Genomic DNA, 15,015 nt, shown 5'->3' with positions numbered 1-15,015 from the left:
ACAGTAAGTAAAGCAAGTAGACAGCCCTCAGAATGGGAGAAGATATTTGCTGGTTATGTCTCCGACAAAGGTTTAATAACCAGAATCCACAGAGAACTCAAACGTATTAGCAAGAAGAGAATAAGTCATCTCCTCTCAGGGTGGGCAAGGGACTTGAAAAGAAATTCCTCTGAAGACGACAGGCGCATGGCCCACAAACATATGAAAAAATGCTCACCATCCTTAATCATCAGAGAAATGCAAATCAAAACTACTTTGAGATATCATCTAACACCAGTAAGATTAGCCCATATCACAAAATCACAGATGCTAGCGCGGATGTGGAGAAAAGGGAACACTTCTACACTGCTGGTGGGAATGCAAACTAATACGTTCCTTTTAGAAAGACATCTAGAGAACACTTAAAGAACTAAAAATAGAACTGCCATTTGATCCTCTAATTCCTCTATTAGATATATATCCAGAAGATCAAAAATTATACTACAATAAAGATATCTGTATCAGAATGTTCATTGAAGCCCAATTCATAAATTGTCAGGTCATGGAAGAAGCCCAAGAGCCCATCAATCCACAAATAGATCAATACATTGTAGTATATGTACACCATGGAATACTATGCAGCCATAACGAAAGATGAAGACTTTACCTCCTTCATGTTTACGTGGATGGAGCTGGAAAATATTCTTCTTAGCAAAGTATCCCAAGAATGGAAGAAAAATTATCCAATGTACTCAGCCCTATTATGAAACTAACTTACAGCTTTCATAGGAGAGCTATAACCCAATTTTAGCCCAGGAACATGGGGAGAGGGGAGATGAAGGGGACATGAAGGGGAAAGGAGGGGAGAGGGTGGGTGGAGGAAGATTGGTGGGATCATGCCTATGATTCATCCTATAAGGGGCATGTGAATCTCTCTAAATGTAGAATATAAATGTCTTAACACAATAACTAAGAAATAGACATGAAGGCTATGTAGCTATGTTAACCAGTTGGATGAAAGTACTTCAAATTGTATACAGAAACAGTACACTGTACCCCATGATAGTATTAATGTACACTGTTATGATTTAATAAAAAAAGATAAAAATAATAATAATCCTATTTCTATGTGGGCAAGAGACTTGAATAGAAACTTCTTTGATGAAGTCAGGCACATGGCCTACCAATGCTCATCATCCTTAATCATCAGAGAAATGCAAATCAAAACCACTTTGAAATATCATCTAACTCCAGTAAGATTAGCTCACATCACAAAATCCCAAAACTACAGGTGTTGGTGTGGATGCGGAGAGAAGGAAACACTTCTACACTGCTGCTGGGAATGCAAGCTGATACGGCCTTTTTGGAAAGAAGTTTGGAGAACACTCAAGGAACTAAAAGTAGACCTACATTTTGATCCCGCAATTCCTCTACTAGGTATGTACCCAGATGATCAAAAATTATTTTACAACAAAGACATTGCACCAGAATGTTTATAGCAGCCCAATTCATAATAGCCAAGACATGGAAACAGCCCAGGTGCCCATCTACCCATGAATGGACTAACAAATTATGGTATATGTACACCATGGAATACTATGCAGCCATAAAAAGACGGAGACTTCACATCTTTTATGTTTACCTGGATGGAGCTGGAACATGTTCTTCTTAGTAAAGTATCCCAAGAATGGAAAAAAAAGTATCCAATGTACTAGATACTAGTATGAAATCTATATATAACCACCTACACAATCATACGAATGGCAAAACATAACTATAGTTCATAAAGTAGAAGGGAAGAGGAGAGAGAGGGGTGGGGAGAGGAGATTTGGGAGAAGGGAGGGTATTCAGGGGGACCTCACCTAATGTGCATGATGCAATGGTACATTTCAAAACTATTAAGAAGTGAGTATAATTGTGATGGATATGTTACTTGGTTCAATGTAAACATTTCACATTGTATATTGAAGCAGTACCCTGAACCCCATAAATGTACAAAATTACAATTTAATGAAAAATAATTATTAAAAAAAAAAAAGAATTGGCTCGCCCTGGGAGGGGTGGTCTGTCCCCAGTTAGCAAGACCCAAGATGCTAGAACATCAAGAATATAGAAAATCAGACCAAAAGGCTGGCTGTGTTGGCTCATGCCTAATAACCTTAGCACTGCAGGAGGCCAAAGTAAGGGGGACTGCTTGAGCTGAGGAGTTCAAGACTGGCCTGAGCAAGCGATACCCAATCTCTACTAAAAATAGAAAAGTTAGCTGGGAGTTGTGGTGGGCACCTGTAGTCCCAGCTACTTGGGAGACTGACACAAGAAGATCCTTGAACCCAGGAGTTTGGCATTGCTGTGAGCTACGACACCACACCCAAAGAATAGAACAGAACAGGAAAGGAATGCAAAGAAAAAATATATATATACACCATACTTCAAAAATTTACCGAAGGCTGGGGGCAGTGTGATTCACAAGCACTTGAGGCCAAGTGGGAGTATCACTAGAAGCCAGGAATTGGAGACCAGCCTGAACAACATAGTGAAACCTCATCTCTACCAATAAAATAAAATTTAAAAATGCAAAGCAAAAAAATAAATAAAACCTTATAGTGGATCCTCACTAAAGACCAACCCTGACCAAAGCCTCCGGAATATCTTCCATGGTGGCCTCGTTTCTTTCCCTACTACAGGGACTCTGCTCATGGTGTTGCTTTGTTTGGGAAAACTTCTTGCCCAATTTAACTCATTCATACTTGAGCTCAGCTGAAGTGTCATTCTGTTAGGCCATCCCTGACCTAAGTCAAATCCCCTTCCTACCGTGGACATTTAAATAGCTCCCCATAGTCACATGCCAGAGCTTCCACCTTCCACTTCTATAAAGATTAACAGCCATTGACCCACTAGACACTGCAAAGGGCAGAGCCCACATCCGCGTTTAACAAGATGGGTCTCATTTTCCACATGCAACACCTCAGGGGTCTGAAGTGTCAGTGATTCAGTTGGAATGGGCCTAGGCTGAGGGGTCCAAAGGGTCAGTGATCCAGTTGGGACGGGCCTAGGCATCTGCAGTTTTTACAAGCCTGGTCTAGGGGCCTTTCCCCTTGCCAGGATTCCAGAGTCTCCAAACCCACTGTTGGCCCTTTGGTCTCCATTGACTCTAGCTGAACATCTAAGATGCCAGACTAATATGGCCTTCTGAGCTAGTAAGGGTTAACTTAAGCGGACTATTAGAAAAAGGCATATTAGCACCTGGTTCTAGTGTGGCTTCTGTAATTGCACCACTCGCCCTGCAACTCCGATTTCATTACAATCACCTGAGACTCAATTCTGTCCCACCCTTGTTCCCCCAGGGGGGCGCCTCAGTGTCCCAGAAGATGCAGTTAGAATGAGAATCCAAATATAGTGCAGATTAGATGGTTAAGAGTCAAAGCTAAAGCTATTCATCTAACTTTTCTGTAGACGCCTACACGTTAATGCTCTGAGCACATTACCATCTGAAGTCCACATCGTGTCATCTTAAGCTGCCCACAGCTATCCTTCCAAGCCTTACTTGCAGCATACTTGTGATTGAACACGTCAGGTGAGTTCTCCTAGGTTCCTTTCCCACTTTGTACCTCCTAAGGTCACCTGTGCACTGAAACGCTGACCTCCCTCACTGGCCCATTCAGGGTCCTGACTATAGATTCCCTCCTCAGGTCTCATACCATCAAGGACTGGCTCTGCCTACAGCTCCTCCAGAAGAACGTGCCTTTATTCACTCAACTTACAAATTAAGCCTCAGCCCACAGACCTGCCCAAGTAGTAAGCCTTATGGTCTACGAGAGCCTCTAAGTTTCAAGCAGCTACAACCTAGTTCAGCCTGGGCCACCATATACCATCAACCAGCATTAAAGGTAATGTGGCAGGCCCAGACTGTCAGCACAGATAAGCTTTAAGACTTTTAAAGACAGATTGTGGAGTTTATGAATTGTTTTGCAATATCTTTATTTGGCTTTGTCAAGATACACCACCTTTCATGAAGTGTTTTGAAGGAGGTGGAAGAGAGAAGAGAAAGCTCACTCATCTGCTCCCTTAGCACCCAACTCGGGACGTTTTTTCACGTTTGTTAAATGATGTATTTGAAGCTGAACGTGCTGTCACAGGACAGGCGCTTGCCTTTGCATCTCCCACACAAATCTTGACGGTGGGGCCGCTTGGGGTCCACATGGCGAAGTTTTACGGGGCAGGAACATCTAGTTTGTTTACAATTCTAAAAAAAATTAAAGTGAAAAGCACAGACACAATGAGCTCTTGGTGCCTTCCTAGGATGTAGTTATTTTTGTCAATTTAGATGCTTTGTGAACAGACTAAGCTTGTAGTTGTGTCTACACCTCTACCTAGTAATGACAGGAACAGCAGGTGGTCCACGCTGCTGGAGTCGTGCTATATGGTTGGGTTGAAACATTAAGGGCAGCGAAGGGTGAATTCAACAATGAAAGCCCAGAGTGAAGCCCCCCTACCTTAGAAACGCGTCCAGCCTAATCTAAGTGATAATAAATGGCCTTCCATACTTAGAGTCTCTCCACCACCCTAGGGCGTTAACGCTTCCAACATCCAGCCTGAATCCAGTACATTAAGCTGTCTCAACTGGCAATTCAAGCTCCATTTAGCTGTTCGATGACAGGCAAATTTACTCATTTCTTTCCTCTTGAACACTAAGCCCTTTAGCACAGTGCTAACAGCAAGCAGTGTTACAAGTTAACCCTCCATACAACTGGGAAACTTAGATTTATCTTAAAACGAAGGAGTAGGGCGCTGGCCCCATATGCCGGAGGTGGGGGGTTCAAACCCAGCCCTAGACACATACACACACAAAAAACACCCCACCTACAAAGCATCCCTTTGAGTTCTCAGGCAAGACAAACTTTAACCTCCTGCCTGTTCATACTAAATGCCAAGTATATCATAAAAAGCATTTGAGTAAAACAGTCAACTTCTACTCCCTTATTAGAAAAATTTTTCAGTTTGTTTCCTCTTAGCTGGTAAAGCAAGCATCTTCCATGTTGCAAGTCAGCTAACAGTTGTAAGAGAGGTTTACATGGCCAAGATTTGCAAGGGCAGGAGGAAACCAACGCCCTGTTTTCTAGCTGATTATTCCTACAATTCCTAGTCAAAAAAAACACATACCCCAAACCCAAGGTCTGGGAACCTAACCTTTTTTAAAATCCACCTAAGGAACTAGAGCAGAAGCCCTCTACCACAACCCAACTCAAACAAGACGCAAAACATATGATTTACTTGACAGGTGATATCCTCCACTCGGTAAGGGTTATAAGACTTCTGGCAAGTTCTGCAAAACTGTTTGAAGTAAACCTGTAACAAGAGGACAAACATAGAGCAAGAACCCCTTGACACTCGTGCCAGGAAGATGTCAGGTATGCGGGATTGCTTACCTTGTTGGTGCCCTGTACGCACCACACGTACGCGCTCTCCCAGCGGATGTTGCAGTCCTTACAGTGATAATAGCCGTATTTCTGTTCTAAGAACTGAACAACAGGATATCAGAATTCAACCAACTTGACCCCTGAGTTACCCTCCATTTCACACACTAGCAAAGATCTTAGAATTGGCATCTCCGTTCCAGACCCTACTCTCTTCCATTATAGGTTTGGGTAAGGCCCTATAGTACAGTAGCTAACATAGTTAAGTAAATAAACACAGGCCCCAAAAAAACGTTTATACCAGATTAACTTGGCTCATTGTCAACCAGCCTTATGTGTTTTCCTTCAGGCAACGGAAAAGCCAGACACCCAGGGCCCTCCAGAACTTGGAATTCTTTTGAGGGTTTTCTGGAGGACAAATTCTAATCTTGGAATATACGTACAGATATGGAAGTTACTAAGTTGAAGGCAAGGAATAAAATCCGCACCTAACATACTTTAAGGCATCCACCCAAGATCAAGTTCTCTATGCTGCTGGTTAATTACCAAGCTGTAGGGCTAGTTATCTAAGTTGTGGGGAAGCCCTGAGGCTTCCCTTCTTCCCTCCCAGTGAGAAATAAGTTTTAAATAGAGGCCTTAAGAATTAGAATAAAAAGTGAAAAGATAAAAGAATTAGAAGGAACTATCAAGAGTGCTTAACGCGATTTCACAGGGTGACCAGACTGAAGTTCACGAAGGTTGGGGCTTGCTGGAGAGCACAGCTCGTGCCTAGCCAAGCCGCAAAGCAAAGCCCTGGGCGCTTGATTCACTCCAGCGGCCCGCTCCGCGGCAGCCCCAGCCCCACCCGCAACGCCCCGCCCCTGCCCGTGATGGCCGAGCAAGAGACCACCAAGGCCCCCACGGCCTCCCACTAGCTGTGACCCCACTTCCTGGGTTACAGCTGCTCTGCGTTTGTCCTGGCCTTGAAGGGGTCGTCCTACTGCCTGCAGCGACACAGAGCAGCCCGGCAGCCCTTGTGTCAGATTGGGGTGAGGGAAGGCTTTAAGAAACAAGGCAAATTCCCGAGCAATTTAGAACTGCAGTTGCGCAGCAGACAACTGAGAAAATGCCTTGAAGTTTCAGGGAGAGTGAGCAGGATCCCAGCAGTCGGCGGCTGAGGGTCTCGCCACACTTAGTGTGACTGTTGGGGACAGACTCTCCCACCCGCAGGGTCGCCTTCCGACCTTCTGCTCGTCTCGGGTCGTCCAAATGCGTGGTCCAGTACCGGGTTTTGTAGGACAAGCGTGCCTGAACTCAGCATGTGGAAGGGCCACAGGTGGGTCCGCCGGCCAACCCGCGCGGCACCCTACCCTCGATGGGGCTGTCATACTGGGGAAAGCGACCGCGGGAACACCAGCGGAGCCCGCACTTGGCGAAGCGCGTCCCAACGGCCCCAGGCGAGGGCCAGGCTGGGCATCCGGAGGCGACCCACGCTTCCCCCTGTGCCGCTAAGCGCCCGGCCGAGCCAGGCCTCACCTGGAATCCCAAGCGCTCCTTGCCCTGCTCGGGGCTTTTCAGCGACGACCTCTCTCCAGCGGCGGCCGGCTCCCCTCCGTCCCCTCCGTCGCTGCCGTCCCGGGGCCTGCCCGCTGGCGGAGGCTGCTCCGGGCTCCTGGGCGCGGGCGGCGGAGCGGGCTCGCCTTCCCCGGCCTCCTGCTCCCGGCTCGCCCGACCCGCGCCCTGCGCCTCGTCGTCGTCCTCAGCCTGCGGCCGTCCGGACGCTTTCCTCGCCGCTGCCTCTCCCTCCTCCGGACCCTGCAGCCTCGCCGGGGGCGGCCCGCCTTCTCCCTCTGTCGCCCCAGACCTCTGCTCGCCCGCCGCAGCCTCGGCCTCCTCCAGGAAGGCGGCGGGGCGGCGGGAGGCCACCGGCGAGTACACGGCGACTGTGCGCGGGAAGCGCACGGGCCGCGGGGCGCCCTTGGGGGGACTGCCCTGCTCCCGGCCGCGGCGGGCCGGCTGCTGGGACGCCGCGCCCCCGCACGCCGCTCCCTCGGCTCCGGGGCCGGCCGGGGGACCCGGGTCGCGGGCCCTGCGCGGTAGCGTGCGCCACCCCAGAGAGCACTGCACCGAGGCGTCGCTCTGCGGGTTCACCTGCACCGCCGCGTCGCAGCTGGCCGCCCTGCAGAAGCGCGGGCCGACGCCCGGGCTCACCTGCGACAGGAGGGCTATGAACTGCGCTCGCTGGTAGCTGTCGAAGAAGTTGGCGGCCGTCTGCTGACCACAGCCCGAGAAGGACGGCGACACCGTCCCCGCCGCGGAGGACGACGAGGCGGGAGGGCAGCCCCGGTTCGCCGCGCCAGCTCCTTTGACTTTGGCCTTGGCGGCCGGCGAGTAGGAGTACCGGAAGGAGCAGGGGGAGCACGCGGAGTACGTATAACCGTCCAGCACTTCGTCCCCTAGGGCAGCCATGGGCACAGCTCCGACCTCTCCTGCCCGCGCAGCCGCCTAAATAGCGACGCGCCCGGGCGGAGGCGGGCCGGGCCCTCGCGGGGCCCCCGCCCCACTAGCGATAGCCGCGTGGCGCTGCCCCGGGCGCCCTTCCAGCCACCGCCTAGGGTCCCCGCCGAGGGCCAGTCCCTGGTGGTCACTACGGAAATCCTCCACACACGGAGATCGGCGCAGTTACCCTTAGATGGTCTGGGAAGAAGGCTTTCTCTGCCATGGAAGTACTGAGCAAGCTGCCCGGGTTAAGGAGGATTTCAACACGGGGGAATTATCATCTGATTAGCTGAGCCAGGTGATCCCCATACCCTGACTGTACAGGTGTCTGGATGGCAGAGGCGGGTGTTTCTGGCTTGTCAGAGAAAAGAAATTTTCTTTTGAAAAATTGTGAGAAATTTTGGGGGCCCAGCCTATCACTTCAGACTGTGATTCTTCTCAGAGCTGTTCACAGAAGTCCACCCGCTGAGCTCCGCCAGTAAATGCCTGGGAAAGGCCCCAGGGCATCTGTATCTAGGCTAATTGTTTTCTTCTCTGGCGTGTGTCCCTCCCACCTGGGACCTGGCTACCGACTAGCTTATTTTGGGTGGATAGCTGTTCTACAAAATTTCCTCACCAAACCATCCGTCCAGAAGATAAACTGATTTGGGATGAGTTTACATAAATTCAGAAGGACAATGCTTTGTCCATTAGGCATTGGTTGTCCGTTACCAATAAGCAGATATCAGATCAAGTAATCAAATACATCAATTTTCTCTGGTTTGATAGTGGTTAGACAATAAAACACTATTTTCATTGTTTAATTGACCCGTTTTGGAACTTTTCTGAATACAGGTCAACATTCAACATTGCCAGGTATTTAGAAGTTGAATAAACATACTTTTTTTTAAAACAATTACATTAAACTCGATTATGCTTTACAAAGATAGTTTGTTTTTACTCATAAGATAATGCACCAAAATTCTACATTTCCAAGACCCTGTTTTCTAACAGTTTCTATATTTAAAGCTGGCATAGAAATTGGTAACTGTAAAAACCAAAAAGCACTTTTAACTAGTTCAGGCCACACCTGAGCTGCCCCAGGTGCGAATGATATTACAACATCGATTTGTAATGGGAAGGCCATAACTGTTACACGTATGATAACTTGAACCAGTTGTTTTTTGTTTTTTTTACATAAACCACATGTACTACCACAGACCATAAATGTGAGTAATATCTCAGCAAGATAGAAGCTCCTGTGCATGTATCTCCACGCTCAGAGAGAAGTCTGGGTGGTTTCCATCATCATTAAATTATCTGCTTTCACTGTGCCATAGGAAGTGTCTGCCATCTCCTCTTCTTTGAGTTTCTTATAAGAAATATCTGTATCTTCATCTTCCTCTAGAGGATCTTGCTTGTGCAACATTTCGTTCCCATACATTTTGTATATTAAAACAAAAATCCCTGCCTCTGCAGACTGGAAAAGGGCATAAAGCAAGGGAAACATGTACATGCTTCCTATGAGCTGTGGCGGGAAGGCCAGTTTGAGAATGGCAGTGCAGAGCTGCACATTCTGACTACCTGTTTCCAGACAAACAGTCCTCTTGCAGTTGGGCGGCAGGTGGAATAGCGTAGCGAGGCCGTAGCCTGAAGCATAGCCTGCCAGAGGCATGAAAATTGCTATCACATAAACAGCTGCAGGGATCCGTGCCAGCAGTTCGGGTCCTAACATAGTGCCGGTCATTATGAAAAGGACCACCAGAGTCAGTAGCAGAGACCACAGGGAAACCTAGTCACAGAAAATGGATAGATTAGTCATCTATAGGGAGGCAGCTGGAGAGGACTTACAGGCAAGAGAATCCCAAACTTTCAGCAGAAGACACCATCTAGTCTGACCCCTAACACAAAATGGAGATCTTTGGCAGAATATTTTGAAGATGTGCAGGTCCCTTCTTCCAGGAAGCATCCAGAACTGTGTCTATAATTGTGTGGAGCTTGGCCCTATGTCCAGTGACAATGGGCCTTCTATCATCTCAAGCCATTGGCCTGGATCTTGGCCCTCAAGAACAGCTGAAAAACAGCTCTTCAGAAGTTTAAAGGGGAAGGATACTCTCCTCCGGGCAGATTATCCCCAGACCTTAAGCTCCAATCATCTAACTCTGTTCTGGTGCTCTGCCTGTTCTAAGAATGCATTTAATTTGTGAATGTACCCCTTAAAAATGGGGCAGTTAGAACTGAGTCCAATACCCCAGGTATGGTCTGATGAACAGAGTCCCCTATATAGGGACCCATGTTTTCCATAAGAAATTTGTTCTCATTTTACACGTGAAATAAATAGCTATCAAAATTTATAAAACGTTGTGATCTTTTTCACTTTCAACATATTTCATATTGCAGAGGACTGAAACAATTGCCTACTCTTAGATTATGTAAGAGAAAAAAATCTTGCTTGTGCAACCTTTCATTTCCATACATTTTGTATATTAAAACAAAAATCCCTGCCCCTGCAGACTGGAAAAGGGCACAAAGCAAGAGAGACATGGACGTGCTTCCTATGAGTTGTGGCAGAAAGGCCAGTTTGAGAATAGCAGGACAGAGCTGCACGTTCTGACTACATGTAAAGATGTGAAGAATTCTTTGAAATTTGGAAACTCCACCCTTTTTCATTTGTTCATGAGAAAACTCCCACCCATAAGTTTCTAATGATGCTTAGGAATTACTAGAAGGATTTTAGATATAACACAAGTGACTTCTGCATAAACTGTGTCATCTTGATGTTCTAAATGGTACGTTTCATTCATTCAGGTAAAACAGACTGTGTGAATAGTGAGGTGGAAGCCTACAAATTCCTCTCCTTGTTCTCTTTCATATTGGTAGCTAACTCATTTTCTGTTTTTAATGGGGAGGGAGAATAGAGATTTTTTTTAAGTGGGGAAAGGAGAATAGAGTTTCAGAAAGAACAGCTTAAATGTTGCTTCCGGCTCCCCAGATATCTGGGAGGAAACCCTTTTTTGCAGTCCATGGGATTGGCATATATCTTATACCCTTAAAAATTAAAGTTTATGTCTTGGTGCGTGTGGCTCAAGCAGCTAAGGCACCAGCTACATACACCTAAGCTGGCAGGTTGGAATCCAGCCCAGGCCACCAAACAATAATGACGGCTGCAACCAAAAAATAGCCAGGCGTTGTGGCAGGCGCCTGTAGTCCCAGCTACTTGGGAGGCAGAGGCAAGAGAATCGTTTGAGCCCAGGAATTCGGGGTTGCTGTGAGCTGTGATGCCACAGCACTCTACCCAGGGGGATAGCTTGAAGCTCTGTCTCAAAAAAAAAAATGTTTATTTGGTCAAAAATTCTACCCCAGAGGATGCTTAAATAATTATTACATAAAGTAATACACAGGTATAATTGGTAGAAACCAAACTTTTATAAATCAAAACATTTATTATATTAAATTTCAACACATGTCACACTTGAAAGTATTGATGAGAAATCTGATTCTTCATTTTGAAAATATTGGCTTCAAAGTCCCTTTGAACTGCTTTAGGTCATTTGTTGAGCACTAATATCGAATGATTGGATGCTCATTTTAAAGTGTTCACAAAAGTATAACAATCACATAAACTATATCTTAATAGTGTGCTAATTAAAGAATAGAGATGGGTTCCCTTAAATTCAAAGGCAGCCAGTCTTATTGACTTGTCTATTAAATATATTTTTTCCATTTTCAGTGGGTAAATAGTTCATTTGGTTGATTTTATTGTAGAATTCCTTGGGTTGTATAGTAAATGCCATCATACTAATAGTGATAGCTTAAAGAATATGAATAAGTTTTTAATGCATCTTAAGATTCTCTTTGGATGTATTATGTATAATAGGTTTACATGTGAATGTTTATTATGGATGTATTATGTATAATAGGTTTACATGTGAATGTTTATTATGGAGCAGGTTTTCTTTTATGCAGGACTGGATATATGTATAGAAAAGCATCTTCTGCATTTCATATTAATAAAGGTTGGCTCCTCTGTTTAATCAGATTACCCTAGAAAATAAACTAATATAAGTAAAATACAAAAGATTGTGGCTTCTTAAATCTACATGATTGAAACACAGGTGCAGCTCTTTTTCTCTTCATTTGACTAAAGGAATTTGCCTGTGCATTTTAATGGTAATTGTTAGGCATTTGGTTAACTTCTTAAAATGGACATCCTGATCATTACATACTATTTTTCATCACTATTTATGAGTTTTCAAAGAAAGCTTAATTTATAAAGATTAAGGAAATATTGCAAATATTGCATAAATAATAGAAATCCCTCATCCTCTCACTAGCTTTAGAAGCCATATCAAATCTTGCAATGGGGAAGGAAAAAGAAGCACAAATTTAGTAATGGCAATATAATCTACATTATTTATCCGGACTTCAATTTTATTTTGTGCTTTAAAGCCAATATGTTGTGTATTCTATTGTATTACTGTAATGCAAGGGTTCTCCACCTGTGGGTCACGACCCCTTTATAACAATGAAAATACATCGCAGCATTAGGAAGGTTGAGAACTAGGGCTATAATGTAAACATTTTGATTATTTTAGTCTTATTAGTGGCAACATATGTTTTAAAAATTGAAGGAACCTATTACAGGGTTTTTCAGAATTACAGTTCCACTTTTGAAAATACAGTAACGCATTTCTAAAATACTGCACAGATTCTATTAAAATAATTTTATGTAATTACCTTTGATTTTTAGTATTTACAGATAGTGGAACATTGTTGCTATTCAATTGCACTGTCATCTTTCCCCTTCCCCCATGACCCGTTTATACTTCTCTTAAACTGGTTTTCTGTAAGCTATGTTTTAATGAAAGCTACCATTCTAGGAATCCCAAATGGTGGATAAGACCTTTGTTGCATAAACTTTTTTTTTAAGCCCTTTTCTTCCTCTCCCCTCTTCCAAGACTTCCTAGCATTTCAGCTGTGGGGTGTGGAAGCAAATATGTGAAGGGAAGACGCTCTTACCTTCACAATGTAGTCAGCCACCCGGTTGTATTTGTAGCGAATAAACACGCCCAGGCCAATAGGGATGAGAGTGCCGCAGAGCGTCAGGGTCACGGCCCCCAGGGGTAGTAACTGCACCAGAGGGGTGTTGATCCAGGCCCTGCTGTAGATCCACAGGCACAGGGGCATCAAGACCAGGGCCAGCAGCGTGGAGGAGATGGTCATGATGATGCTGAAGGAAAGAGATGGGGGGAATCAGAGCCGGCCCGAGCCAAAGAGCCAGTCAAGCTTCTTCCTACACGCTGGGGAAAGGGGAAAGGAGGCGCCCTCCTTTGTGTGGGGAGAACTTACTTCATCCCTGGGGAGTGCCAAGAGAGCAACACCTGTAAGCCCAAAGGAAACAGGAACCAGGGGCAGGGGGAAAAGTCAGAATCTCGGGACTGCTGCCCCAGGCTTTATAAGGCCTATTGAGTCTGGTGGCTTCTGAGGGCAAGGAGTGTTTTTTGCTTCCTTTTCACGCTCCTAGGCACCCCCAACGGTAGACAAGATAAAGCGGCTTTATCAAAGCTACTTGTTGGACTGAACTCGATGGCACAGCACAGTATAGGACATTACTTTCTTCATAGGGCCAACAGCCCCATTTTGCTTTTACATTACCGGAGAGTCCTAGCTCCCCCTTCTCTTTGTCTTCAGTGGCTGAAGACTTGGGTGGGTCCCCCAAACACTCAGGAGGATGGCAGAGCTGATGGGCGGCGCTGGGGGTGAGATCCCGGCCCTCACAGCCGCTCTGTCGCCTAGATGGTTCCCCCTGCAACACACTCTCGGGGCTGCCTTGCCTTGCAGAGCCCGGGGGAGGGTGTGGGGGGGGGGACACAAATACTCCCTTTCCTCTTTCCTGCTCCATGCCTTATGCCAGCCACCTCTGCTTCCTCGCTCCTTCGTCTGAACCCACGGCTGTGAACGGGGTTGGCTGGAGTGAGGACGACGCTAAAGGGACAGCCACCATGCCTCATACCTGAGGTTCATGTCGCCGTCCACCAGCAGGGACATGAGATTGGAGAGATTTCCGCCGGGACAGCAGCCGCACAGGAGCACCGCCACGGCGGCCACCTCGTCCAGCTTGAAGGCGAGGGCCAGCAGGAAGGCCAGCAGCGGCAGGAAGCCGAACTGGCAGAGCGCGGCCAGCAGCGCGCCCACGGGCCGGCGGACGTGCGCCCCGAAGCGGTTCACGTCCACGGTGCAGCCCAGGCCCAGCATCGTGATGCACAGGGCGGCGCCCACGAACACGTTCAGCCCGTGGTTCAGCGGCGTGTCCCAGAACAGGGGCCCGGGGAGCGCCCAGGGCCGAGGGAACGCGGAGGGGCCGTGGGTCGCCGCGCCGCCCGCGAGCGTCAGGCTGCCGGTCGTCGGCTCCGGGGTCGGGGTCGGGGTCGGGGTCGGGGTCCCGCCTGGGCTGAAGCTGACGCTGGGACCCGGCGCGAGACTGAGCCCGGGGCCGGGGCTGGCGCTGGAGGCGGGAGCGAGGGGCCAGTCGGTGCCGGGGCTCGGGCCGCTGGCGTTGGGCGGCAGGCTGTAGTTGTCCGGCAGCAGAGTGGCGAGGAACAGGGTTGCGTTGTCCGTGCCGTCCATGGCGCTGTCGGCCCCGGCCGGCGCTGCGGGTCTGGCTGTCCCTCCGTCCTGCGGTCTCCGCGCCGCGGTCCGTCGGCCTGTCCGTCGGTGGGCGGCCGCCGGTGAGGCTCTGGCTGCGGAGCCCCGGCTGCGCCCGCTGGCGTCCGCCGCGGCGTCGGTGCGGCGGGGCCTGCGCTCCGGTGTGCGGCCGCCGGCGGGCTCCCGGCTCTGGCCACGCGCAGCCCCGGGCGAGCCCCGCCGCCCGCAGGCCCCGCCCCGCCGCCCTGTCCCCTCCTCTGAATCCCCAGTGAGTGGTTCGGTTAGAGTGCAGCCAGGGGCGGAACAAAGGCCTGACAAAGGACGACAAGGGGAAAAACCGTGCCTGGCCGCCTGTCTGGTTCTCCGCGGGCTCTGCCTCTTTGATAATGAAATCTGGAGAGCCAGACACGAAAAGGGGGCGGGGAGCTTATCTGTGCGCGCACAGAGACCGTGCAAACCGCTCAGACGCTCTCAACCCTGAGCATCAGGGGCTGCTTGACTTAACGTGGGCGATTCCCGG

General features: G+C 48.1%; 2 protein-coding genes across 2 annotated transcripts; both read right to left on the bottom strand.

Moving 5' to 3' along the window:
- Positions 1-4,078: 4,078 nt before the first annotated feature.
- On the bottom strand, positions 4,079-7,841 carry ZAR1 (zygote arrest 1). The gene is made up of 4 exons (XM_003794592.1): positions 6,909-7,841; positions 5,406-5,498; positions 5,251-5,325; positions 4,079-4,222 (listed from the first exon to the last, which is right to left on the bottom strand). The coding sequence occupies exons 1-4, from the start codon at positions 7,839-7,841 to the stop codon at positions 4,079-4,081; spliced, it is 1,245 nt and encodes a 414-aa protein (XP_003794640.1).
- Positions 7,842-9,096: 1,255 nt separating this feature from the next.
- Positions 9,097-14,502, bottom strand: SLC10A4 (solute carrier family 10 member 4). The gene is made up of 3 exons (XM_003794591.2): positions 13,864-14,502; positions 12,870-13,080; positions 9,097-9,642 (listed from the first exon to the last, which is right to left on the bottom strand). Exons 1-3 carry the CDS (start codon positions 14,475-14,477, stop codon positions 9,130-9,132), a joined length of 1,338 nt encoding a protein of 445 aa, XP_003794639.1. The 5' UTR covers positions 14,478-14,502; the 3' UTR covers positions 9,097-9,129.
- Between the last annotated feature and the right edge of the window lie 513 nt (positions 14,503-15,015).

Source organism: Otolemur garnettii, unplaced genomic scaffold (genome assembly GCF_000181295.1).
Source record: "Otolemur garnettii isolate 467f Iridium unplaced genomic scaffold, OtoGar3 scaffold00083, whole genome shotgun sequence".
NCBI classification, from domain to species: Eukaryota; Metazoa; Chordata; class Mammalia; order Primates; family Galagidae; genus Otolemur; species Otolemur garnettii.
The sequence above is the reverse complement of the archived record's forward strand: the minus strand, read 5'-3'. Positions and strand labels throughout refer to the sequence as shown.